Below are 26,371 nucleotides of genomic sequence, written 5' to 3' on the forward strand. Positions count from 1 at the left end.
ATTTGTATACTTGAAAATACAATTTTTTAATTGACTTTTAATCAAAAGTTTATACTATTGTACATATAATAAGAAATAAATATAATTTGGGGCAAATTAAAATTTAATCTGTTGTGCATACATTTATCGTAAAGTTTAATTTGAAAGTTTAATAAAATTTAAAAATCGAAGCTACATACTCAAATTCAATCCATTTATTACTTATGATTCAAACTTGAAGTCGAACACTCCAATTGTCATTTTATCGTTTTCCTCACCCCGCGAAATAATCAAAAACAAACCGGGAATTATAATATCCAAAATGTACAAGAAAAATTTGAAGAAAATTTTAAAAAATTCGCAAAATTATACTAATTTAAAGTATATAACTTATGATATTCCCTAAATATAGTTTTGAGTATATAACGTATGATACTCCCCAAAATTGAGATGATCTTGAAAACTTTTAAAGGAATTTTGGAAAAAATTCTAGAATCACCATCACAATGTCTGATAAAAGTCATGAGACAACAGAAATAATAGAGAAACATTTTAAAATTCAAAATCTAGATACACAATCAAGTGCAAGTTTATCTGAAAATTATGATCCTGTATGCGAAACTGCAAAATTAGCAAATGAATTAGGAATAAATCAAAAAAGACTAAAATGGAAAGTTGATCTTTACGTTGTTCCACCATTTTGTTTATTATATTTTTTAGCATTTTTGGATAGAGTCAACATTTCAAATGCTAATTTATATGGATTATCAACAGATTTGGAATTAACTGGTACTGATTACAATGTAGCTTTGACTATGTTTTTTGTTCCATATATTTTTTTCGAGTTATTAGGTAATTATACTATTAAATATGTAACTCCACATGTATGGTTATCTGGATCAGTGTTCTTATTCGGTTGTATTACGATTGGTATAGCGTTTGTTAAAACAAAATTTCAACTTTATGCTACTAGATTTTTGTTGGGTATGACTGAGTCAGTATTGTTCTGTGGTGTTTTTTATGTTTTGGCAACTTATTATATTCAAAAGGAATCACTTAAAAGATTCACTGCTTTTTTTTCGACAACGTCTTTGAGTGGTGCAGCAAGTTCACGTATGTTATTGAATATCAGCGAAAATTTAAGAGCCTATACTAACAACAACTTTAGTGATTGCTTATCGAGTGAATGCATTAGATGGTAGAGCTGGTCTTGCTTCCTGGCGATGGTTATTTTTAGTTCAAGGTATAGCTACAGTTGCATGTAGTTTTGTTTTATTTTTCATTGTATCTGACTTTCCTGAAACTAATAGATTTTTAAGTGATGATGAAAGAAAATTTATAAAAAAGAAATTGGAATATCACGCTGGTGTTAAATCTTCATACGATGTTAAAAATTCAATATGGGATGCACTCAAATGTTTAAAAGATTGGATGATTTGGTTACCTACATTAGCCTATTTTGGTTTAGTTATACCTTCGTATGGTTATGCATATTTTGCTGCTACTATCATTCAAGATTTAGGTTACACTTCAGTTGCAGCTCAACAACATTCAGTTTATCCATGGGTATGTTCATTTTGTGTTAGTAACATAGTTGCATTTTGTTCAGATTATACTGGAGTTAGAGTACCTTTTGTATTAGGTGCATGTGCTATTGCAATGACTGGTTTATCTATGATTTTAGGTGCTACAGAAAATCCATCAATAAGGTATGGTGGTTGTTTTTTGGCAGTTTCAGGACTTTTCACCGCAATGCCAGTATTAGTATGTTGGGCGGCATTAAATTGTGGATCTCATATAAGAAAATCAGTTGGTACATCATGGCAAATTGGATTTGGAAATATTGGTGGTATTATTGCAACTTTTATTTTTTTAACAAAAGATGCTCCATTTTATGTTCCTGGGTTAGCAACTTCATTAGCATCTCTTTGTTTTGCTATTGCTTGTTCATTAGCTTACTGGTTTATGTGTTATAGATTGAATAAAGTGAAAAAGACTAAGGCGTATAGAGACGACTTTAATTCATTGAGTGAAAAAGAACAAATTAACTTAGGTGATAGAAATCCTGATTTTGTATATTTACATTGAACTGCTGGTGATAGCTAAATTGTATATAAAATAGAATAAAAGTTTCATGTTTATAAAAATGTCTTCACTCAAAAAGTAAGAAAAGTAATGATTGGTTCACAAATATATCCCAAATTTAATCACTATCCACTACGAGAAGTCCTTTCCAGACTTGAAACATTTCTCGGAAAGTAATGTGTAAAATAAGTCCGATAATTTTTCTTAAGGGGTCTGATCTGACTTGGTAGCAATGGAACTATTTTTAGAATAAATTACTTTCTCCGAAACAATCCATTTTTTACAACCAAATTTATTTAAAGTACAACTTCAAATCACATTTAAGAACTCAAGAGCTACAAAAATGTCCAAGAACGAATACTTTAATACCCCAGAAGGTCCGCCACCTGCTTTTAATCAAAGTGAACATCAACAACATAATTCCAATTATATTCCACAATCTCAACCATCATATAATCCACAACAACAAGACAGAGCATTTGGATATCATCATAATCAACAACAAGGATATGGACAGCAACAAGGTTATGGACAAGGTCCTCCCCCAAATGCTTATTATCAACATCAACCACAAAGTTATAGTGCTCCACCTCAAGGATATTATCAACAACAGCAACAACCAATGTATGTTCAACAACAACGAACAAGTAATAATGATGATTGTCTTATGGCATGTTTAGCTGCTATGTGTATTTGTTGTACTTTGGACATGATATTTTAGAGGTGGTTGTGACTTATTGATGATCGCTTTTCAGTTCTAATCTTATAGAGGTTTTATATACATTTTGAGGTTTTGCTTGTTTAATTGAATGTAGTTGCTAAGATGTTTTAATTATTCATCATTTTCAAGTCAATATTGTTTTGTAGAATCTTCTCGTAAAATTAACCTTTTTTTTTTTGTCATATAATTTATGAAACATTTGATTTTTGTGAAGTTTATATGTTCTCAAATTTTGAAAGTTTTAAGTTGAAGATTGTGACAAATCTTTCCGACTTAGTGAGAAAGCAGATGATGAAAACGCTAGATTTGTTTTGGTTAGGTCAGATTCGCAGTAGGCTAAATTATATTCAGTCTTGATGCGAAATAATCTGGAGAGAATTCTTCATTCAAATATTGAGCAATTTGATTTGATAAATAAGGAATCAAAGCTTAAAATGACTTTATTCTTTTTACTAAAAACAAAACATAAGTTAGAGCAACAACTGAATACATGAAGATGGTTTTGGTTATTGAAAACTACGATAACCTAAATTAACTTGAAGAGATTGCTTTTCTTTCTCTTAAACTTAATTTTATTTCTTCATACTTGGCAAGCTAGATGGGTATTTAATAAACATACAAAGTTTTGAAAAAAAAAGTGATGTCTTACATAAAACATTGCCTCAACGTTTTCGAAACCCCAAATACCCTTGAACGACCAAATATTAAGGCTCTAGAACCAGAACGTTTTATTATTGCTGAACGCCCCCAGAATTTACATGATTCATATTATCGACTATTAATTTGAATATAATGACTTAGCCTTGTCAGATTATTTTGAATATGCCTGACTATTGATCTTTATCTAATAAATCTAAAAAGTAGTTACAAAAATTTATATGCATTTAATTTGGTAGCATATTTTCATAGCCAAAATAAAATAAAATATAATATAATATATGATACAAATTAAAAAATATTATAAATTCTTACTTTATTATTATAATCTTGGCAACCAAATCATTATTATTATTATTTAAAATTTTATATAGATGTTTTTGAAATATGAATATATAACATCTTTCTTTTGATTCAAATCATTTTATTGATTAACTGTTGTATCGCTTACTTTTAATTAATCATTAAAGATGTCTAAAAACGAATATTTTAATACACCAGAAGGTCCACCACCTACTTTTAATCAAAGTCAATCATCACAACCACCACAAAATAAAAGTTCAAATTATGTACCACAACCTCAACCTCAATATAATCATCAACAACAAGATAGAGCATTTGGATTTAATAATCATCATCAACAACAAGGATATGGACAAGGTCCTCCACCAAATGCTTATTATCAACATCAACAACCTCATTATGGTCAACAATATGGTCATCCACCTCAAGGTTATTATCCTCAACAACAACCAATGTATGTTCAACAACAAAAATCAAGTAATAATAGTGATTGTCTTATGGGTTGTTTAGCTGCTATGTGTATATGTTGTACTTTAGATATGATGTTTTAAAATTTCTAGACAGACAATATACGTATATTATATTTATGATAATCCCTTTTAATTATTTAATTCTATATGTAAAAAATTTATTCCTAATATTACATCAGCAAGTAATGTACAACCTGAACTAATTAAAAAACTATATCTTAGATGGTTATATTCTGCTAATTTTCCTGTAAAAATTGGTCCAATACATCTTGCAAATGTTTTACCAATATTGACTATACCCATAACTTTTGTGATTTCATGTTTAGGCATTATGGAAGTAAGTAATACCTGTCTTGGAACAACATCCATTGTTGAAGTAGTATAAAATAAAATAAGTAATATAACCACATAAATATAATTTTGACAAAATGCAATAATACCAAAAAATAAAGCTGATGGAGCTTGTGTAAAAATTATTGCTTTAACAGGTCCCAAAGCATTTGCAAAATAAGCAGAAGGAATTGAAGAAATTGCATCAACCAGATTTGTAATAAAAAATAAAGTACCTAACCCTTTAGCTGTGAAACCAAATATAAATTTTAAATAATAAACTATCCAAGCTGAAGGCATAAATCCATAACCTAAAGAATCTAACATAAATATAACAAGTAATTTTGGTAAATGATTTTTGGTTGTAGTAGATAATTTACTATCCAATAATTCTGTTGATTCATCTGTAATTTCACATTCTTTTGATAAACACAACATCAAAGTAAGTTTAATTAAAGCTATAATTGAATAAATAATAAAGATATATTGATAACTTCTAGTGAGTGGCCACTCCAAATCTAAATGCATGAAATCAACTAAAAATCCACAAATTAATGACCCCAAAGCAGATCCAGCAGTTGCAAAAACTCCATAAATAGCAAATACTTCTGCTCTTTCATCATACAGTGTTAAATGAGCAATAGAAGCTTCTTCAACAGATTTAAAAGGACCAGTTTCATCTCCCAGTGGTGATATAACTCCAATAATTGCAGCAATTAACAAAATATAATAATTTGTAAAATTCATAAATACTAAACCTGAAAAAAACATCATTAATGAACCTATAATCATTACTTTTTTACGACCAATAATATCAGCATTCCATGTTAAAAAATATGAAATTATTGTATCTCCAATTAAAGTGAGTGTCATAAATAATCCAATTCTGTACTCATTAACCCCAATACTTTTTAAGTACAATGTCAAAACTTGATTAGTTAAACCATAACTAGCTAACCTAAGAAACACAGACGCCCAAAGAATATAAACATCTTTAGTGGATTGTTGTAGAGTTTTGATAAGTTGCATTAAAGAAAAGAAGTAGTACACACTCAAAAAAATTTATTTTTTATATACTATAGATTCATCAGCAAGTAATTCATCAATAGCAGGAACAATAGCAACAGCAGATGTACTAGGTAAAGTAGTTGTAAAAGAATTCATATAATCAAATAGTTTTGAGCTAGCCATATCAATTGAATCTTCTTCATAATAATAACCAGATAAAAATAATTTAAAATCAGTACATTGATTATAATATTGATAAGTTCTTAATGAAATAAATGGATGATTTGGAATTTTAGTTCTTATAACTTTTGGATTATTATCTAAACTATAATACCTCTGTTTTGATCGAATAATCAAATAATTATAATTGAAACGTAAATTATGGCAAAATTGTTTAAACATCATTTAAAGAATAAGAACTAGAAATTTTTTTGATATTCTGATTATAGATCTATTTTAACTATTTACAAGATCTTATTACAAATTAATATAAGCTCTTTGTTGAGTTGCTTGCTTATGCATTTGAGCTTTTTTATCATAACCAGAAGATTTACCTTCATAAGCATTTATAATTTCTTCAGCTAATCTTACTGCAAAATCATTTGATTTTCTATTTTTTGAAGCTTCTAGAATCCATTTAATTGCAAATCTATTTCTTTGTCTTTCATTTAATGGGATGGGAACAATTCTTCTTTTAGCTACACCAGTAGACATTGATTTTGTAGTAACTAATGGACCTAATTTATTTAAAGTTTCTTTAAGAACTTCAATTGGATCTTTTCTTAATTTTAATTGAACAATATAAAAAGCTCTACTTACAATTTTTTGAGCTCTTGCTTTTCTACCATGTCTCATTATAAGATTAATAAAATTATCAACAGTTGGATCTGATTTTAATGGAATTTGTTTATTTTTATATTCTAAAGTTTCTTCAATTTGTTGTAATGATGGTTCAAATTTTTTAGTTATAAATTGTTCAGGTTGAGTCATTTGTCCAAGATATATTTCTTCTTCTGTTTCATGAATCTTTTTACCATTTTTTAAATGTTTTAATGCTGATATCCATTTATCTACATCTTCTTCTGTTATTTTATCTTTATTTATAGGATATATTTGTGGAAATAATGGTTTGGTTGTGTTGAATCGTATGAAAGTTCTAGGTACTAGCCTAGCCCTCGTTATTGATCTGAACATTATTGGGTAAGTGGTTGGTTAGTGATAAGTTGGTTAATTAAAAAAATTTTTGTTTCACTAACTAATTTTTTTTTTCATAGTACTTCTTTGTGTTTCAAATTACAATTATAATTAAAATTCTATACAATTATATAAACTTTTTTCGTTTTATCTACTTGGAGATCTTTCTCTATCTCTTCTTGATGGTACATATGAATCTGTAGATCTAGATTCTCTATAATCCCCTCTTGGTTCTCTTGATTCTTTTGATTCTCGACCACTTTGTCCCGGTACATATGTATCAGTGCCTCCTCCACCATTATAACCAGCATGGTGATTATTATAACCACCGTTATATCCTCCTCTACCAATATATCTATTATTGTATCCACCACCTCTTCTAAAATTTCTTGTTGGTGGTTGGTATCTTGGAATAAATTCTCCATTTAATAAAGTATGTGAAGCAATTAATTCATCACCTCTTGTAACAAATTCTAATTTCCATTTCCCATCTCTTGGCCCTTTATCTTCTTCAAAAGTCCATTGATTTATGGCTTTTACAGGTATATAATCAGCATATAATGGAATTCTTTCCACCAAAAATTCTCTTGGTTCCGGTGGTGATTCTATATTTCTACCTTCTTCTTCACCGAGTCTTTCCAATTCATCTTTATAATGTCTTTGTTGTTCTTCAAATCTTTCTATTTCTCTATTTTCAAATTCTTCTTTTAATTTTTCATCTTCTTCCTGTGGTGGATATATTGAACCAGATAATCGTGATCTTAAATATTCTGCTCCTTCTTCACTATTCACCAATACAATCCCATGAGTTCTTGGTCTATTAAGCCATGCTCTATCTATATGTATATCAATTTCTTTATTTTCAGCTACTAATTTTCGTAAATGTTGTTGAAAATGACCAGCATTTATTGGACGACGTAAATTTCCTAAAAATATAGCTCTTGTAACATGATATTGTGGTTCTTCAGTAACTTCATATCTAATTTCTTCTTGATCTGTCATATCATCTGCCGAACCTAATTCTAATCCCATATTATCTACTCTTCTTTGATTATTGTTGTGGTGGTGATTGTTGTGGTGGTTCTGGTGGTGATTATAACGTGATGGGGGAGGTGGTGGTTGGTTGTATTGAGGATAAGGCAATGGACCTTCTCTATCCCTCTCATATTCACCATCACTCATTGTTCTAGTTGTTGATGTTTCAGAGTTTTGGTTGTAAATTGAAAAAAAAAAAAAAAATCACCACGCATTTTTCCAATCTAACATTTATTTACAATAATTATTACATACAATCTATATCAATTTTATACTTCCCATAATCTCTTTACTATATCAAATAATCCATTACTTGTAGTTTCCATTACGTAGATACCATACATAGCAACGAATGTACCAAAAGTTAATACTTTACATGCTAAACCATACCATGCACCATAAACTCTTTTTGGTATGTAATCAATTATACAACTTTTAAAACCAGCATGACAATGAAATAATAATAAAGTCGAAAAAGATGCATCTATAATTGGATGTTCTACTCCTGCAATAAATGGTGTCATAACCAATGGTATCATAGCAATGGATATTACTCTTTCATAAGTCCAATGATTTGAACCTTCATAAGCAGATGGATCTGGAGGAACATAAGCTTCATTTACTGTATCAACTATAAATCCAGCTGGTTGTTCTATTTTTTTATATTTTGAAAAATCTGGTGTAAAACGTAGTGATCTTCTTGATAGTATACCTGGTTTTAATATAGGTCTTGATACTAATGATCTTGTTGTAAACATTTTGGAGTGGTGATGTGAGAGAGTAAGATAAGAATTTTTCAAAATTTTTATTTTTGATTCAAGAATTAAAAGTTACGTAGTGATACAACAAATTTTTACAAAAAATCATTAATTCTTTAACTATTTACATATTTTATTTACATCTTACCATGACGCAACTTTCACTCCAGGTATTTGTCCAGCTCTTGCTCTATCTCTAAAAGCAGTTCTATTTAATTTGAAATCACGTATTAAAGATTTAGAATTACCAGTTGCAACACATCTATCTCTTATTTGAATATATGAAGTATATTTTGGCATACTTGATAATTGTAATTGAGCTTCTACCCTAGCTCTTGATGGTAAATCCTCATTTCTTGCAATATATTTTAAAGCATTTCTTGTTACTTCATGTTCTGCAAATTGTAATCTTTTAAATTGATCTCTTAAAACTCTTGCATTTATATGAGTGTGTTTGGGTATTTCAAATTTAACTGGAAATCTAAAAGGCATTATGATGTGGAATTCAAGCGAAACCTATTTGAATGTTACGTGGTTTGAATAATTGATGAAAAGCAATTTATCGAAATGAGTCTCTGATTTATTTATTTAAATTATACGATGAGTTAATCAGGTCCTGGAATTTCCTATATAATGATTAGGATAAAAAGTTTGTTAATATTAATGATGATTGAGTAAATGATTTGAATGATCTATACATACATGCATGAAAATTTTGATAATTTTGAACTTTTGTTCGCTACCTAAATTCTGAATTCTGATTTTACAAACAACTAATTGCACACGTGTAGAGTACAACAAAGATCCAGATTTGTGGCCATAAAGATGTGTTCTATAGGCTCCAGATCTTGGTTTAAGCTAGAGAACGGAAGAGATGGTCCGTTTCTTCACGTTTATTGTTGTTCAAATGCTTTAAGATCTAGTAAGATCCCACTTTTCATCACTGTAATCAGTATTCTCGATTTTTGGTCATTTCTTACTCTATCATTCCCTCAACCATTTTTGAAAAAATTTATATTGTGTTGGTGTCTAATTACTTTTTATTTTTGATGTTCCTGAATTTTCAGATTTGTAATCATATTTTTCAACTAATGTTTACCGGATTAATCGAAACAATAGGTACCATCGAGAATTACGATGACTCAAAAGATGGAGTAGTCATAACAATTACTGATTGCTCACCTATACTAGAAGATGTTCATTTAGGCGACTCTATTTCAACAAATGGTGTTTGTTTAACAGTTATAGAATTTGATGAACAAAGAACAAAATTTAAAGTTGGAGTTGCACCAGAAACTTTACGTAAAACTAATTTGGGAAATTTAACAACCACATCAAATGTCAACTTAGAAAGAGCAGTCACTAGTGATGTTAGATTAGGTGGTCATGTTGTTCAAGGACATGTTGATACAATTGCAACAATAGTTGATAAAAAACCAGATGGAGAAGCTATATCCTATACTTTTGAATTAAGAGATAAAGAATTTATAAATTATATAGTTCACAAAGGGTTCATTGCAATCGATGGAACTTCATTAACTATAACATCAGTAGACGATTCAAAAGCTCAATTTTCAATAATGTTAATAAGTTATAGTCAATCAAAAGTTATATTAGCACAAAAGAAAATTGGTGATACAGTTAATATAGAAGTTGATTTGACAGGTAAATTAATTGAAAAACAAATTGAATCAAATTTAAGACAACAAATGAATAACGAAGAAAGTCAATTAAATAAATTGATTAGTTCTATTGTTGAAAGAAAGGTAAAAGAATTAATGAAATAGATTTGATATAGTTTCGTATGTAATCATTGATAAATATATTTGTGTATGGTTTTTTTTTTCAAGGGCAAAAAAATCACTCTTTTACTAGATTACTACAACCACCACCGAATCACAATTGACACCTCACAATGGATATCATACTTGGGATAAGAGTATCAGATGCAACAATTATTGCCACATCAAAAGCTGCGACTAGAGGTATATCCATTTTAAAAGATAATGATGATAAAACAAGACAATTGAATGCTCATAATTTAATTGCATTTACTGGAGAAGCAGGTGATACTATTCAATTTTCAGAATATGCTCAAGCAAATATTCAATTATATTCAATGCGTGAAGATGATGTTGAAATGTCACCAAAAGCTACTGCATCATATGTAAGAAATCAATTAGCAACATCAATAAGATCACGTAAACCATATCAAGTCAATTGTTTAATAGCAGGTTATGATACCAAAACAGATTTACCATCATTGAATTACATAGATTACTTGGGAACTCAAGTAGAATTACCATATGGAGCTCATGGTTATGCAGCATTTTATACAACATCATTATTAGATAAACATTATAGAAAAGATATGAAAATAGAAGATGGATTAAAATTAATGGATATGTGTGTTGAAGAATTACAAAAAAGAATGCCAATTGATTTCAAAGGAGTTTATATAAAAGTTGTTGATAAAGATGGTATAAGAAATATAGATTAGCCTACTAAAAAATATATATACAAGCACTAACTAAACCCTACAATTGGATATTTCTAAAACCAATATATCTGAAGCACCAACTTTTTTTAATTCATCCATTACATTGCCGATTTTCTTTCTTGAAACCATTGATGATATAGCAACCCAATCCTCTTCTTCTGGTGAATGTTTATCAAGAGTTGAAACAGTAGCTGCTCTTTTTCCAGGTGTTATTTTTAAACATTTAGACATTATTGATTTTGGTGCATTATAATTACATAAAACAAATTCTTGAGCTGCTAAAACACCTTCTAATCTATCTGTAATTGTTTTTACTAATTCCGGATATTTTGGTTCTTTTGAAGATATAAGATGTGCTGATGTATTTAATATAGTTCCAATTGCTTTTAATCCAGCTGCTTTCATTGTTTCACCACTTTCTACTAAATCAACAATTGCATCAGCAACTCCCAAAGCACAAGAAGCTTCAACTGATCCTCCAACATATCTTACTCTAATTTTTTCTTTAACCAGTAAATCTTTTTGTAAATCTTCAAAATAATCAGTAGCCAATTTCGTAAAAGATGAAACAATTTTTTTACCAACTAATTGTTCTGGTTTTTCGTAATTTCCATTTTCAGGTACTTGTATTTGTAATTTACAATTTCCAAATTTTAAATCTAATAAATCATTTATATTTTCAAATTGATCAGATTCCATGACTTGATCTAGTCCAGTTATTCCAAGATCACAATTACCTTCTCCTACAAAAACTGGTATATCTGCTGCTGGTAAAAAAATTAATGCAATTGGTAAATTGGTTGATAATGCTATATCTAATCTTGGTGATCTTCTAAATTGAATATCTGATCCATTCAATAATTGACAACATTTTTCATATAATCTACCCTTTTTCGGTACTGCAAATAATAATCTATCTGGTAAGTGATTGACTAAATCCATTTTTTTTAATGTGGTTGGTTGTAAAATGTTAAAAATGTTTAGGAAGTAAGAAAAAAAAAAATATTATGTGTTTCAAAATTTTTTAGTCGTGAGTCAAAACAAGAGACTTATCAAGAGATGTACACGTGTTACGGAAAATAATTACCGAAAATAAATATATAAGTTACTTTTTATGAACTATGTCTAAATCATCTTCTGATTTTAATGTATCATCATCTGAATCACTAACCTCTAAAGTCAGTGAGTTTTCTAGCAATGATGCTTGATCAATGTTTTTCAATTGTAGTTGCCCATTAGGGTTTCCGTAATAATACTTATTAAATGACCAATTCATTAATATTTTAAGCATATCCCAAGGTTTAAATTCTGGCCATAATTTATCTGTAAATACAACAGCACAATCTGGTGATACAGCTTGCCACAATAAAAAATCTGATAACCTATAAGTTCCTGAAGTTCTCACTAAAAGATCTAGTGGTGGTGAATCACCAGTATATAAATTATCTTCTATTGATTTTTCATTAATTTTGATGTTACTTTTCGTACTTTCTATAACTATTTTCTTTATGGAGTTTGTAATTTCGTCTCTTGAAGTATATGGGAAACAAACATTTAACACAGCTCTTGTATTATTTTTAGTAATTTCTTCAGTTTCTCTCAAAATCTTTAATAAATCTGGTGGTAATAATTTTAAATTCCCCAATATCTTTATTTTAACACCATAATCTTCACATAATAATCCATTTTGATTGATTTGAGTAAACTTTGATTTAGCTAAATCCATAAGCCATTTAACTTCATAACTTGATCTATTAAAATTTTCTATTGAAAAAGCATAAACGGTTGCAGATTTAACACCTGCTTCATATAATAATTCCAAAATATTAGCCATAGTGTCAAAACCCATACTATGTCCTTCTTTGATCTCTATTTTATGCGATTTAGCATATCGTCTGTTTCCATCCATTATTATACCAACATGTTGTGGAACCGGTCCGGTCAGTATTATTTTACCAAATAATTTCTTACCAGTTGTTAAAACTTGATTATATCCAGGAAATGTCGATATCCAGTCTGACATTTTTTGGATGATTGTATGCTATAATGTAAATATGAATGAGATGAGATGAAATGAAATGAATGAAAAAAATATGCAAAAACAACTGACAAGTTGGTTATTTAGTTTAACTTAACGATGGTAAGAAATAAATAAAAAATTAAATTACTACGTATACTTTATTTTAAATTAGATGACACTAAAACTTTAAATTGGTTTTCGTTATTCGAGATATTGACCTAGAACTACCAAACGTGTGGTGCTAATGGACATTGCTTTATCGATTTCATTTTCACGTGAACTAAATCCCTACATACATATATAAGGTGGGAATGAAAATTAGCTAGTATTCTGCAGTGTTTTGGTATTTGGTGCTGAATTCTGACTCAGATCAAGCTATTATGTCCTTGTTTAATCATGTAGCTTTGGATATTCAAGCCAGAATTTTATTGTGGGTGTTTATTTGTTGTTTAAATTTGGCACGAAATTTGCAACTTTTTTGATAATTTTACTTTTGCATCAAAAGTAGTTGCTTGTGAAATACAAAAAAAAGTAAAGTAACAATTTTGGAAAAAAAATTTTGTATCCAGTACAAGAAAAAGATGTTCTTACGCCTGTTTATAGTTGACAGTTTACAAAGGCAATTTTACCGTTTTTTATAAACCTTCGGTGAAAACGAGGATTTTGTAGTCAAAATATACAATCCTGTTTAAACACTTTTTTTTTCAAAAAATACTAATTACATAATGTATATTTTATTATAAATTATTAAACATCAGTAACACAACCTTTGGAAGCATCACTAACTAATTTACTATATTTAAATAAAGTACCTCTTTTATATCTTGGTTCAGGTGGTGTCCAATTTTTCTTTCTTTCAGCTAATGTATTTTCATCAACTAACAAGTCAATAATATTATTTTCTGCATCAATAACAATTTCATCACCATCTTCAACCAATGCAATTGGACCACCTTCATAAGCTTCAGGTACAATATGACCGATTAAAAATCCATGTGATCCACCAGAAAATCTACCATCAGTTAATAATGCTACATCTTGACCTAATCCGTAACCCATTAATGCACTTGAAGGTTTCAACATTTCTGGCATACCTGGACCACCTTTTGGACCTTCATATCTTATAACACAAACAGTTTTTTCACCTTTTTTAATATCACCATTTTCTAATGAAGTAATAAATGCATGTTCATTGTCATAAACTTTTGCTTCTCCTTTAAAATAAGTACCTTCTTTACCAGTAATTTTAGCAACTGCTGATCCTGGAGCTAAAGTACCTTTTAAAATTTGTAAATGACCACTTGGTTTTAATGGATTTGAAACTTTATGTATGATATCTTGACCTTCTGGTAAACTTGGTAAATCTTTTAAATTTTCAGCAATTGTTTTACCAGTAACAGTTAATTGTGATCCATCAATCATACCTTCTTCCATTAAAAATTTCATAACTGCTGGTGTACCACCAACTTTTTGTAAATCAGCCATAACATATTTTCCTGAAGGTTTAAAATCAGCTAATAATGGAGTTGAATCACTAATTCTTTGGAAATCATCAACTGTTATTTCAATATCAAATGATGACGCAATCGCAATAATATGTAAAACAGCATTAGTTGATCCACCAGTGGCAATGATATATGTAATAGCATTTTCAAATGATTTTTTAGTTATAATATCTTTTGGTTTTAAATCCAAAATTAATAAATTTTTGATAGCATCACCTACTGATGCACATTCTTTTGCTTTTTCTTCTGAAACTGCTGGTGATGAAGAACTATAAGGTAATGTTAAACCTAAAACTTCAGCAGCTGAAGCCATAGTATTAGCAGTATACATACCACCACAAGCACCCGGACCAGGACATGCATTTTTAACAATATCTTCTTTTTCTTCCAATGTAATTTGTTTTGATAAATATTGACCATAACTTTGGAAAGCACTAATAATATCAATTTTATCAGCAACTGCTGGATTATTAGTACCACAAGTTGGTGATCCAGGTAAAATTGTACCACCATAAACCATTATAGAAGGTCTATTATGTCTACCCATTGCCATTAAAACACCAGGCATATTTTTATCACAACTTGGTATAGCAATATTTGCATCATATAATTGAGCTAAAGTCATGGTTTCAAAAGAATCAGCGATAATTTCTCTACTTTGTAATGAAAATTTCATACCTTCAGTACCATTTGTAATACCATCTGAAACACCAATAGAATTAAATTGCATTGCTTTTAAACCTGCTTTATTTACTGAATCTGTACAAGCATCATTTAAATCCATAAGATGCATATTACATGGATTACCGGTCCACCATACTGATCCAACACCAACTTGTGCTCTATTAAAATCTTCTTCATTAAAACCAGTTGCATATAACATAGCTTGTGATGCACCTTGAGATGGATCTGCAGTTACAATTGATGAATATTTATTTAATTTTTTAGCTTCACATCTTGAAGCCGAACATGCAAAACTTCGAATACATTGTTTGGATGTATTCATGAAACTCATTATTCTTGTATGTAGGTATTGGTGGTTGTAGAATGAAGTTTGTTGATGTGACTAATTACTATAGTTAAGATCTGAACTGAAAAATTTCTACCGTAATCAGATTAAACCTGTATATAAAAAATGCCGGTCGGGGAGAAAAAATCAATCTAAGCCGCATCAAGATTCGTTTAATTTTTCATCCAATTATATAAAATAAATTTGTAATTAATTAATAGGAATGGTAAACTATAGTCCATACAAAAGATATTATGAATTCAATGTATTACAAGTTTTTCAGTGATATTTTAGTGATTGATATACAATGCAAGAAACAAAGATTCCATGGTTATAGTCCATGGCATAATTGAACAATATGAAAGCTTGAGACATAAGATTCTATGTTAAAGGGTCCCCAGAAGTAGTCATTAGTCACGTATACAACATTAAGGATAAGTAATTTTCAGTAAATAGTAACTCAAATTTCCGATTCTACCTGATAGATCATCGATCAGTAACAATTTGATCATTTAATAAAAAAAAATTGATGTTGTAACAATTCCTGAATTGTCGTGACTTTCTAATTTGGGACACACAAGCTCGACCTCGGTGAACATTTTTAATACGAAAAATAGCAAAATTCTCCCCCAAATTTTTAATTTCTCGTTTTATTAGTACGCGCCAAAATCTTTAGAGTGGATTAAATAAAAAAAATTTAAAGTCTAAAATTTTAATTTATGTATGCATAGAAATTTCCCCACCTTTCAAGAATTGTGTCATTAAAATTTTTTTTTTTCTATTGTTTTATCTTTTGAAAAAAGACGTTGAAAAAAAAAAAATAATAATAAAACGGACTTAATTAAGTTAATTATTATCACAGGATAAAATTGAATTATATTAAATAAATATATCAAAGATTGCACACAATTTTAAATCATCTTAATAAATTTTGTTCATATCAACCAAAAAACATATTCTAAACTTAACTATTCAATATAACTATTCAATACACACAATACATATTCAATAAATAAAACTCAAAATAATGGCTGAAAAACGTTTAATAAAAGAATATACAAGATATCAAAAACATTCACCATCATTAACAAATCATCAAATATTAGAATTAAAACCAATAAATGATAATAATCTATTTAAATGGGAAGCAACAATAACAAAACAAACTCAACAAGATTCACCTTATTATTATGGAGGTAAATGGAAATTAAATATAGAAATACCATCAACATATCCACAACAACCACCAAAAATAAAATTTCAAACAAAAATAATTCATCCAAATATTAATTTTACAACAGGAGAAATTTGTCTTGATGTATTACAAAAAAATTGGGTTCCCACATGGAATTTAGAAAGTTTAATAATTGCAATTTTACAATTATTAGATTATCCTGAAATTGATTCTCCATTAAATATTGATGCTTCAAATTTATTTAGAGATGATGTTATTGCTTTCCAATCTTTATCACAATATCAAATTTGGAGAAATTCTTCTGTAAGAAACATTAGTGGTGTTAAAAGTTAGAAGTTTATGAGAAAATGAATTTATAGAATGAGAAATATTGTATTTAATGAAGTAATGAATTTTTTAATTAATATTTGATAAAATTGTAAGCCTATATCTAATTTATACATAGTTTTTTAATTTTTAAAAGCTTATGTATTCACATTCGAAATAAGATAGTATCCTACTAGATTTATTTAGTTGTAAGGTCTTTTATCTCAATATTTAACCTATTTTTTCACCAAGTAAGTTGGTTCTTTGACTGCACAAAATTGTATATCGCAAAAGCCATTCAAGACTATGGACAATTTTAGTATTTTGTAGCTCATCTATTGACTATTAAAACTTCATCGAGGGTAGAAATTGATTTATTATTGGTCTGTCCTTACTAATGCAACACTCTAAATTAAATACTGATTTTCTGTCAAGTCCCGTTTATATATACTGAGACACTCAATATTATTTCTTTTTTTTTTTTGCAACCAAATTATCATAACAAATTGTTTACAAAAAATTATAATAAATACAGATCGATTTCCTTTTTTTTTAAAAAGATTATTTTTGATTTACATTTCATGTTGTTATTCAAACTACAACAAAACAAATCAAATCAAATCAAGATAAAAAATAACCAGCTCAATTAATAACTTGTCAAACAAATGCGGATAGATACAATTACAATTGAATGATTTTTATTCTTTATAAAATTAATAAATAAAGTATTAAATTAAGAGTTGGAAGGGTTTATAACAGAATTTCACATACTATTTCTCATAATTCCAAGTGATAAAACAACAAATTGGAGTTACTTTAGATGATCAAAATTGGAACTTCTAAGAAATAAAAGAATGGAATTTTTTATAATACTCGTAAAATGTCATTGATTGTACTTTAAATTAATGGGCCATTATGAAAATTTAAATCAGAATTTGTGAAGTATAGCTTAGTTGACTAAGGTTAATTGGGAGGGCAAAATAATTTGTTAAATTGAAATGATTTAAAATTGATTTAAGTATGTATGATTTACCAACTTTTTTTCATAGATTCAGCAATTCTTGGGAAATTACTTGGCTAAAAACATCAGTTGCGACTTCAATGTGGACCAATTTTAATTAAAAGCGTTGAAAACTCAGTTAGATATTCAAATATTAAAAATGGGAATACATTCAAACTATCTATATATAAAAATCATATAAAGTACTTAAAATATATCAGTAACCTATAAACTTTTGATTCTTAATTTTCAGTTACAAAAACTTGAGGAATACTTGAATTAGAACCAGAAAATAATTTATCTTTTGGAGATTGACTATTACTATTTGAACCATTATTAGGTTTATTATTATCACCAATATCAAATTCAATTGGTCTTGAAGTTAAACCTTCAACAGCAGCATGAGCAACTGGGATTTTATTTGGTGGACCTGCAATAAAAGAATTTAAAGATTCTGAAGAATCACGTTGATGAGTATTTAAACTATTTTGATCAGAATTTAAAACTTCTTCATTATTTTGTTGAACCAATTGTAAATTTTCCAATTTTCTTTGTATTAAATTAATATTTGCTTGTTCTTTTGATCTTAAATCCATAATTTCTTGTTGTTGTTTCATAAATGCTTCTTGTAATTTCAAAAATTCTTCATTGGTGGTTGGTGGTTGTTGAGGAATTTGAATTTGATTTGTTGTTGGTTGTTGTAATGGTTGTGGTGGTTGATTAATATTAAATTGAGAATCTGTTGGAGTTAAATTTCTTGGTGTCATTGCTGGTGAACTTAAATCACTTGAAGGTTTTGATTTAGTTGGTAAATTTGAAAATACTTCATCAAATGGATTAGTATCACTTGAATTTGTTGGTGATTCTTGAGGAGTTCTGATTCTTGGAGTAAACATTCCAGATAATGCTGGTGTTGAATAATTACCCAATTCTAAACTTAATCCTTTACTATTCTTCTTTTTACCATTTTCTAAAGTTTTAGAATTTGCTGCAATATCTACTTTTCTTTGAATATATGCAAATCTTGCATGATGATCACTTCCATATTTTAATAATTCAAATAAATCTTCAAACCATGAATGATAATCTTCTAAATTATTTAATTTAAATGTCTTTTTAGATTTATTAGAAACTTTAGTTAATGTAAATTTAAAACTTGATTCATCCTTGGTAGCAATTTGATAATCATTTAAATTATAAGATTTTACTGGCTCATCTTCAAACCCAATAAATCCACCAATTTTATCCTTTGATTTGTTGGTCTTCTTTTGTGGTTGATGAGTTTCTTCTTCAAATTTAAATTCATGTAAATAATTACATGATAATACATAATAGTATCTTGTATAATTCTTCATTAATTTTGATTTTTTATACATTATTCCAAATCGAAGACATTTATTTTGAGGTAAATTTGAATATGGTAAATCTATTGATTTCATTGTTCTTATATCTCTTTTTGGATTTTCTTCGGTTGATTCAAAAGTATTTACAAAACATTTATTATGACTTATAAAATATTCCCAATCTTTTGATGATGATTGACTAACTTGACTTTTCAAATATTGATAAAATTCAGTTGCTAAATCTAATTTACCACATTTATCACAAACTAAATTTAATTCTTTTAAAAGATAAGTAAATAAATCTTTACTTATATTTTGTAAATTTAAATATGATGCAAACATATAATTTTCAAAAACTAATTGAGTTTTGAGTCTTGAATCAACTTTTAATTTTAATAATAATGGATCATCCAATGCTGCATATTCTTCTTCATCTTCTTCCAATCCTCTATTTTTAACAACTGGTCTTGGTCCACAATAAGTTTCAACTGATGCCATATATTTACTTAAGATTTGACCGGTTTTAGAAATTTCTTTTGATAATTCAGGATTGGCAAATGCATCATTTTTTAAAGATAATTTAATTTCTTTAATTTTATGAGAAACTTGTTTTAATAAAACTTCCAATCTAGGAATAATTTTAGAAATTAAATCTTTTCTTAATTTGTAACTATTATTAAATGCATGATGATGAGAACTTAATAATAATGCAGGTAGTGTTGTATATAATGAATTATCTGGGAAAAAAGTTGGTGGGATTTTAACATCATTTGAATGTAAAGTTTCTGGTTTGGAAATTGGTAAAGGAGGAGTAGTAGCACCATTTGCAAATTGTTGAGTTGAATGTTGTTGTTGTTGTTGTTGATGATGGGTATGCAATTGAGGTACATGATGATCTGAATGAATATGAGGATGATGTGGTAAATGAGGATGAATACCATGATGTGAAGGAGAATTTGAACCTGAAGAAGTTGTTGATATATTAGTTGATGTTGGAGCCAATTGTCTTAATGAAGTTAATGATGAATTTTTCTTATGTAAATTTGTTGCAGCATTTTTTAAAAATGATGAATTATTATTTGATTTTGTTTTAAATAATCCTGGTCTTTGTTTTTCAATTGGTGGAGTATTTGATTTTAGTGATGATGATGGTGGTGGTAAATTTTGAATCAGACTTGCACTACTAGTTAAAGGACCATGAGGTATTGAATTTGATAATGAAGTTGAAGATCCATTATTATTATTAAATTGTTGTTGTTGAAGATATGATTGATTATTGAATGATGAATTATTATTATTATTATTATTATTAGAACCACCACCACCAACAGTTGATAATGAAGTTAAACTTGAACTTGATAAATTTTTCTTCAATTCTTTAGTTGGTGTAGTATTATTTTTTGGAGATATAGTTCCATTAATATTTGGATTATTAATTTGAATATCTTGTAAAATTTTATTTGGTAAATCTTTACAACCAGGAAATTGAACAGCTTGAATTAATTGGTAATTTAAATTAGATTCCAATTCTTTAACTAATACAATTTCTTTTAAATAATATATAGTTGATTTTATAAAATATTTCCAAAATTTAAAAAATTCAATTAAATTATCTATAGGTTTAGAATCATAAGGTGGTAAATTATAATAAAATGGTGATCTTGGATCTGAAGTTGGTAATATTTTTTCTTTTGTAAATTCAAAAGATTGTTTACTCATTTATAAAACATTAATTAATTGAAGATATTAGATTTGAATATAATCTTAAAAGATTTGATGTTCAATAAATTTGGTTGTAAAAAATTGAATAAATTGATAATGGTAATAATGATGATCAAAATAAATATTAAATATTAAATATAATTAAATAATAATTCTTTTTTTTTAAAAATAATAAAAATCCAATTTATCCGATAATATTTTTTTTATTTTTTTTAGAATATTTTTCTTGTCAATTTTAAAATTATATTAGACACACAAATATTTAACCGATGAAAGGGAGATGATTATTATTGATTGGACTTGATCTTCTTCTTCTTATATATATATAATTTATGAATCAACAAACTTGAGCAAATAAAAATTTCTAATCCTTGTTGATTTCTATTTTAATTTTGAAATAATTCTTTAAGCCAAATTTTAATCAATTTCTTTATAAAATTTGATAATATGAATAAAAGTTAAGAAATATGAAACAATAGAAAAATTGGGAATTATTGAAAAATCAAAAAAATTTATAAATCAACAATAATAATTTATAATTGTTTTTTAAAATGAACAATATAAAATTTCAATTGATTGAGTGATTTAAAATTGAATTTAGAAAGTAATTAAAGTTTGATTTATAATGAAACAATTATGAATACGTATATATATTTATATATTTGTATATTTATTTTTACTATTAGTATAATGTAAATCTATAAATAGAATAAATTTTATTTGGAAGTATCTAGAGCATGTTATTTAAAAAGAAGAAGAAGAATTTTATAATATTGTGTTCACTTATAATTTAATATTCTTGTCCTTATACTTGAATCAAATTTTATTTGTGTATATATATTTTAAAAATCATCTCTTTTCTTTCCCCCCCTTTTAAAAACAAAAAAATCATTAAGGAAATTATTAAATTTTTGTGATAACAAGACAAAGTAAGATATTTTTATATCTTACAAAATCAAAAATTTAATTGTATTTTGTGTAGAATGGAAATGTAGAAAAAGAACAATAGATTTTACTATTCTTCAAGCGTCTAGAATCAAATTATATTAAAGTTAATGATCTAACATATTAAATATTATTATATTATTGCCCTTTTAAAAAAGTTATACAAAATCCAACATCTCAATAAACGAAAAATAAAAGTAATTTAATGTAACATATTTCTTTGTTAATATCATTGATTCTTATAATTTCTTCTCAAAAATCTTAAACAAGATTAATAATAGTTTACCCTTACATTACATTACATTATAATAAATAATTTAACTTTTTAATAATTTAATGATATCATTTTTTTATTTTTTAAATTTGACGTAAATTTTGACATATTTTTTTTAACTTTTTTATTATCAGAATTAATAAATATTATTTTTAATTAGCCATAAATTTTTTAAATAGGAGGAAATTATAATAAAATATTATTCTTTTTGATCTTCTTACATACCAACGGTTTTTAAAAGCTTAATTTTTTGCTATTTGGTCTGATCAAATAAATGTATTATAAGATCATTAGTGTTTACATAACCATAATTAATTGATCTTACATTTTTGAAATTTCATTATTGCTGTCTTGACATATTGTGATTGTAACTTAATAAATCTACAATGCTTGGCACATTTTCAATAAATTAGGAAGATTCGGGGTCAAAAGGGTTATTTTTTTTGATTATGTCAAGCCTTGTTCACAGTTTTTAAACTTATAGCCTATAAATACAATCACCAAAATTAATGTATTATTACTACATTATCCCTTTTAGTCTTATAAAACGTATGGATATACTCTTAGATCAAAGAGATAATTGCAAAATTTATATAGTTTCAGTTACACAAAATCAAAGACTTAAATTTGAAAAGATTTATTATCTGGGGTAAAGTAAAAGTATAAGGTTCAAAGAATGGATTTATTCGTAAGTAATATCTTTCGCGTAATTCAATATTTAACAATGAATTGTATTAGTAAATGAATAGAAATAGATACTGCAACTACATTTTTATATAATTTGAAGGAAAAACTCCTTGTTGACCATTATATTGACCCATCCACCAACCTGGATCTTCTTTATTTAAAATTTCAATAGTTGCACCTGCAGGAAATGATAAATCACCTTGTGCTTGAGCATTATAATCATAAAGTGCAATACAAGTTTCATGACCAGAAGAAGTTGCTGATTGTGGTGGTGAACTCATATATCGAGGGGGTGGTGGTGATTGTGCTGATGTATTAACACCACCACCATATTGTTGTTGTTGTTGTTGTGGTGGTGGTTGTTGATAAGTATTTTGAGGTGTTTGATATCCTTGATATCCTTGTTGTGGTGGTTGTTGATATTGATTTGGTGGTGGTTGTTGTTGATATTGATTTGGTTCTGGTGAACCATAACTTGGACTTTTATAATCTGGATTATAACCAACAGGAGCAGTATTACTTTGATAAGCAGGTAATTCATTATGAGAAGTAGTTGGACTTGTCATTGTTGCATGACGTCTTCTTGTTGCTTCTAATTTTGATTTTGCATGACCAACTTTAAAATGTGTAATACTAATTGCATCAGTTTGTTCTTCAATATTACCCTTTTTTTTATGATAAGTTTCAACAATATCTGAACTCATATCAAAATATGGAATTTTTAATTCATCCATACGATTATATAATGTATAAAAAATATTTAATTGCATATAATAAAATGAAACAAATAATGGTTTTATAAAATCACTTTGCATTTGAAATAAAACAGGTAATTCATTTTTTAATAAATCATTATAATAATCATATTCTTGTTGAGCAACTTCAAGTTCAGCTTCTGCATTATACATTCTTTCTTCATCTTTAGCAGTTCTTTCCTTTTTCAGTTCATATTTTGTATAATTTCTCTTGTATCTATCCAAATCAACTTGTTTATGATCTCTTTTTGTTGCCATTTTTCTAATTGAATTAATAACTTTTAATAATTCTTGAGCTGGTTCAACAATTCTTTTTTCAATCAATTCTAAATCAGGTTTTAAAATTTCTTTTAATTCTTTCACAAGATCTCTATATTGTTCTGCTGCTAATATACCATCTGGATTATCTTCAGGTACTGTTGAATTTGGATCAGATAATCTACCACTTATTGGTTTATAAATTTCTTCAATTGCTTTTGAAAATTCAATTTGATCATCAAGCATACCACTTATGGCTGTGAAATATTTCTTAGATTCATCACTTAATTTTTTAGTTTCAATTTCAATTTCTTTAAATCTACGTTCAGCATCTTGATAAACTGCATCATGAGTGATTTCTCCCATATTCATCTTTTGACGGAAACTTTGTGGGGCACGTACAATTGATTTCTTGATACCTTTGAATGACATTGTGAGTGTTATTTGTTAATGATATTGTTAGCTGATTATCGGTTCTGATTGAATTTGTTTAAGTTATTTCTAAATTTAGCTGTGATATGAAATTCGACTCCAACTTTTTTTTTAGTTCGTAAATTTTAGTTTTTATTGGGAGTTGAGATTTGAATTAAAACTTAGCAACCAAAAAGATAAAGGAATTAAGATTAGATGAACCTTTAGAGAGATCAAAGAGATCAAAGAGATATCTTTAAGGGCAAATTAACATTAAATTCAAATGAAACAACTGTCAAAATTTAATTAGGTTTTAGCGGTGATTTATCTGTCTCAAAAGATTAATTCCATAATTTCCATTTTAATGGTTACATTTAAAATTTTACTGACCAAATTTTTAAAAAAATCTCTACAGTTTCATAATAAAATAACGGAGTCTCAAATACTCGCCAATAATATGAGATTTGTAAATTTCTATGAATTGAGAAGCTAATCTCAATTTTTAGAAATATATTTTTCCTTGATCTTGAAGTATTAATTTTGAATGTAGCTGATACAAAATATTAATGAAAAGCGCACTATGTGTGTGACACCAAATCTTAAGAATAAGTTCTGATTATCATCTGACTTGCTTTCTTCAAGATCCCCCCAAAATCAATTTGCGCCTATTCCTCCATTTTTAATTACTCTTTATCACAAATTGTTACCTTGAAAAATAAATTCAAATTAATTCTTCGTAAAATTTAACATAAATGAAATCTAAAGAATATTTCGTATCTTCCATTTGAATCATCTCCCAAAAAGTTGATCTATGGAAATGAAAACAAAAATGAATTCTGAGAATTCATGCACGTAGACACATGGTTAATTCAAAAAAAAGGGGTTCATAATCAATTATTGAATGTTCTTTACAAGATTTACAATTCTAATTGAAACTAAAAATTACGAATATGATTTGATTAGAATAAAAAATCGTTCTAGTTGTTTAATTTGATTTCTTTCAAACACAAAAGTCGCTTTGATTACAAGAGCAGTAACATTATCGAGAATATAATATTAAAATCTACACACCATTATAACGAAGGGTCCTTAAATACTCTATAAAACTTGCTCGATTTAATATATGGCAAGAATAAGAGTATAATCAATCTTTAAATGGTAAATTTGCAAGCAAAGATAAGAACTTACTCGTAACTAATGTATTATCGAACTTCGTATTTTGAAGTTCTAATAGCTTTGAATTAACAAAATTGTATTTTATTACTTATTTAAATACTAACCCACATGTGAAGAATTGAACTTCCGTTGGGCTACTTATTAGATTTGGAAAATCAAAGATGATTCATGCAAACGCAAAACCTAAATGCAGCAAATCTGAATTCTAAATCTCAGTAGAGGTTTGAAGTTTACATATGATGAAAATCATGGAAAATGTCAGTCAAGCCTGTTCTATCAAAATCTAGTGGAATTGACTATAATAAATGAGTTTAATAATGATTTTAGAATCAATAATGATAAATGATTTTTGAACTTTGTTGTAAAATCAATTGTAGTTCCGGACATAATTAATCTCACAAAAAAGAATTTATAAATTAATTAAATAATTCGTAAACTTTAACATTCATAATCAAATACTAAGCGAGTATTACTATTATTACAAGAACAACATTATTATATGATTATTATTGATGTATTATTAAATAAGTAATAGAATGGTCAGTTTACGAAATATGAGTAAATTTAATTGAGATCAAAACAAATTTAATTATGCAGTTACTATTTTGGTTTAAAGATTTGACGTATCTAGACAATTTGTTAAAGTTTGATAAGGAATACCAATGCAGCAAGAATTCCGTTCTTTGTTGACGTGAAATGAGTTATTTAATTATGGAAGCTGTCAA

General features: G+C 27.5%; 17 protein-coding genes across 17 annotated transcripts; 6 read left to right on the forward strand and 11 right to left on the reverse strand. All coding sequences in view use genetic code 12, as the record gives it.

Moving 5' to 3' along the window:
- Positions 1-485: 485 nt before the first annotated feature.
- On the forward strand, positions 486-2,067 carry KGF54_000646 (uncharacterized protein; the record flags this gene model as incomplete). The annotated part of the gene is made up of 2 exons (XM_051766581.1): positions 486-1,092; positions 1,148-2,067. 2 exons carry the CDS (start codon positions 486-488, stop codon positions 2,065-2,067), a joined length of 1,527 nt encoding a protein of 508 aa, XP_051621860.1.
- Positions 2,068-2,407: 340 nt separating this feature from the next.
- KGF54_000647 (uncharacterized protein) lies at positions 2,408-2,785 on the forward strand (the record flags this gene model as incomplete). Its single annotated transcript, XM_051766582.1, has 1 exon — positions 2,408-2,785. One exon carries the CDS (start codon positions 2,408-2,410, stop codon positions 2,783-2,785), a length of 378 nt encoding a protein of 125 aa, XP_051621861.1.
- A 1,127-nt stretch (positions 2,786-3,912) lies between these two features.
- On the forward strand, positions 3,913-4,296 carry KGF54_000648 (uncharacterized protein; the record flags this gene model as incomplete). Its single annotated transcript, XM_051766583.1, has 1 exon — positions 3,913-4,296. One exon carries the CDS (start codon positions 3,913-3,915, stop codon positions 4,294-4,296), a length of 384 nt encoding a protein of 127 aa, XP_051621862.1.
- Positions 4,297-4,344: 48 nt separating this feature from the next.
- On the reverse strand, positions 4,345-5,537 carry KGF54_000649 (uncharacterized protein; the record flags this gene model as incomplete). The annotated part of the gene is made up of 2 exons (XM_051766584.1): positions 4,345-5,452; positions 5,515-5,537. The coding sequence occupies 2 exons, from the start codon at positions 5,535-5,537 to the stop codon at positions 4,345-4,347; spliced, it is 1,131 nt and encodes a 376-aa protein (XP_051621863.1).
- Positions 5,538-5,607: 70 nt separating this feature from the next.
- Positions 5,608-5,958, reverse strand: KGF54_000650 (uncharacterized protein; the record flags this gene model as incomplete). Its single annotated transcript, XM_051766586.1, has 1 exon — positions 5,608-5,958. One exon carries the CDS (start codon positions 5,956-5,958, stop codon positions 5,608-5,610), a length of 351 nt encoding a protein of 116 aa, XP_051621864.1.
- Positions 5,959-6,030: 72 nt separating this feature from the next.
- KGF54_000651 (mitochondrial 37S ribosomal protein uS7m) lies at positions 6,031-6,747 on the reverse strand (the record flags this gene model as incomplete). Its single annotated transcript, XM_051766587.1, has 1 exon — positions 6,031-6,747. The coding sequence occupies one exon, from the start codon at positions 6,745-6,747 to the stop codon at positions 6,031-6,033; it is 717 nt and encodes a 238-aa protein (XP_051621865.1).
- A 147-nt stretch (positions 6,748-6,894) lies between these two features.
- KGF54_000652 (uncharacterized protein) lies at positions 6,895-7,929 on the reverse strand (the record flags this gene model as incomplete). Its single annotated transcript, XM_051766588.1, has 1 exon — positions 6,895-7,929. The coding sequence occupies one exon, from the start codon at positions 7,927-7,929 to the stop codon at positions 6,895-6,897; it is 1,035 nt and encodes a 344-aa protein (XP_051621866.1).
- Positions 7,930-8,051: 122 nt separating this feature from the next.
- SDH4 (Sdh4p) lies at positions 8,052-8,540 on the reverse strand (the record flags this gene model as incomplete). The annotated part of the gene is made up of 1 exon (XM_051766589.1): positions 8,052-8,540. One exon carries the CDS (start codon positions 8,538-8,540, stop codon positions 8,052-8,054), a length of 489 nt encoding a protein of 162 aa, XP_051621867.1.
- A 144-nt stretch (positions 8,541-8,684) lies between these two features.
- MRP2 (mitochondrial 37S ribosomal protein uS14m) lies at positions 8,685-9,032 on the reverse strand (the record flags this gene model as incomplete). Its single annotated transcript, XM_051766590.1, has 1 exon — positions 8,685-9,032. One exon carries the CDS (start codon positions 9,030-9,032, stop codon positions 8,685-8,687), a length of 348 nt encoding a protein of 115 aa, XP_051621868.1.
- A 599-nt stretch (positions 9,033-9,631) lies between these two features.
- Positions 9,632-10,327, forward strand: RIB5 (riboflavin synthase; the record flags this gene model as incomplete). Its single annotated transcript, XM_051766591.1, has 1 exon — positions 9,632-10,327. One exon carries the CDS (start codon positions 9,632-9,634, stop codon positions 10,325-10,327), a length of 696 nt encoding a protein of 231 aa, XP_051621869.1.
- Positions 10,328-10,455: 128 nt separating this feature from the next.
- PRE1 (proteasome core particle subunit beta 4) lies at positions 10,456-11,040 on the forward strand (the record flags this gene model as incomplete). The annotated part of the gene is made up of 1 exon (XM_051766592.1): positions 10,456-11,040. One exon carries the CDS (start codon positions 10,456-10,458, stop codon positions 11,038-11,040), a length of 585 nt encoding a protein of 194 aa, XP_051621870.1.
- Positions 11,041-11,070: 30 nt separating this feature from the next.
- HIS1 (ATP phosphoribosyltransferase) lies at positions 11,071-11,982 on the reverse strand (the record flags this gene model as incomplete). Its single annotated transcript, XM_051766593.1, has 1 exon — positions 11,071-11,982. The coding sequence occupies one exon, from the start codon at positions 11,980-11,982 to the stop codon at positions 11,071-11,073; it is 912 nt and encodes a 303-aa protein (XP_051621871.1).
- A 163-nt stretch (positions 11,983-12,145) lies between these two features.
- Positions 12,146-13,063, reverse strand: RER2 (ditrans,polycis-polyprenyl diphosphate synthase; the record flags this gene model as incomplete). The annotated part of the gene is made up of 1 exon (XM_051766594.1): positions 12,146-13,063. The coding sequence occupies one exon, from the start codon at positions 13,061-13,063 to the stop codon at positions 12,146-12,148; it is 918 nt and encodes a 305-aa protein (XP_051621872.1).
- Positions 13,064-13,807: 744 nt separating this feature from the next.
- On the reverse strand, positions 13,808-15,580 carry ILV3 (dihydroxy-acid dehydratase; the record flags this gene model as incomplete). The annotated part of the gene is made up of 1 exon (XM_051766595.1): positions 13,808-15,580. One exon carries the CDS (start codon positions 15,578-15,580, stop codon positions 13,808-13,810), a length of 1,773 nt encoding a protein of 590 aa, XP_051621873.1.
- Positions 15,581-16,601: 1,021 nt separating this feature from the next.
- On the forward strand, positions 16,602-17,102 carry PEX4 (E2 ubiquitin-protein ligase peroxin 4; the record flags this gene model as incomplete). Its single annotated transcript, XM_051766597.1, has 1 exon — positions 16,602-17,102. One exon carries the CDS (start codon positions 16,602-16,604, stop codon positions 17,100-17,102), a length of 501 nt encoding a protein of 166 aa, XP_051621874.1.
- Positions 17,103-18,317: 1,215 nt separating this feature from the next.
- KGF54_000661 (uncharacterized protein) lies at positions 18,318-21,137 on the reverse strand (the record flags this gene model as incomplete). The annotated part of the gene is made up of 1 exon (XM_051766598.1): positions 18,318-21,137. The coding sequence occupies one exon, from the start codon at positions 21,135-21,137 to the stop codon at positions 18,318-18,320; it is 2,820 nt and encodes a 939-aa protein (XP_051621875.1).
- A 1,986-nt stretch (positions 21,138-23,123) lies between these two features.
- RVS167 (amphiphysin) lies at positions 23,124-24,491 on the reverse strand (the record flags this gene model as incomplete). The annotated part of the gene is made up of 1 exon (XM_051766599.1): positions 23,124-24,491. One exon carries the CDS (start codon positions 24,489-24,491, stop codon positions 23,124-23,126), a length of 1,368 nt encoding a protein of 455 aa, XP_051621876.1.
- Positions 24,492-26,371: the final 1,880 nt, after the last annotated feature.

The sequence above is a fragment of the Candida jiufengensis genome (assembly GCF_024610255.1).
Source record: "Candida jiufengensis strain CBS 10846 chromosome Unknown scaffold7, whole genome shotgun sequence".
Taxonomy (NCBI): Eukaryota; Fungi; Ascomycota; class Pichiomycetes; order Serinales; family Debaryomycetaceae; genus Lodderomyces; species Lodderomyces jiufengensis.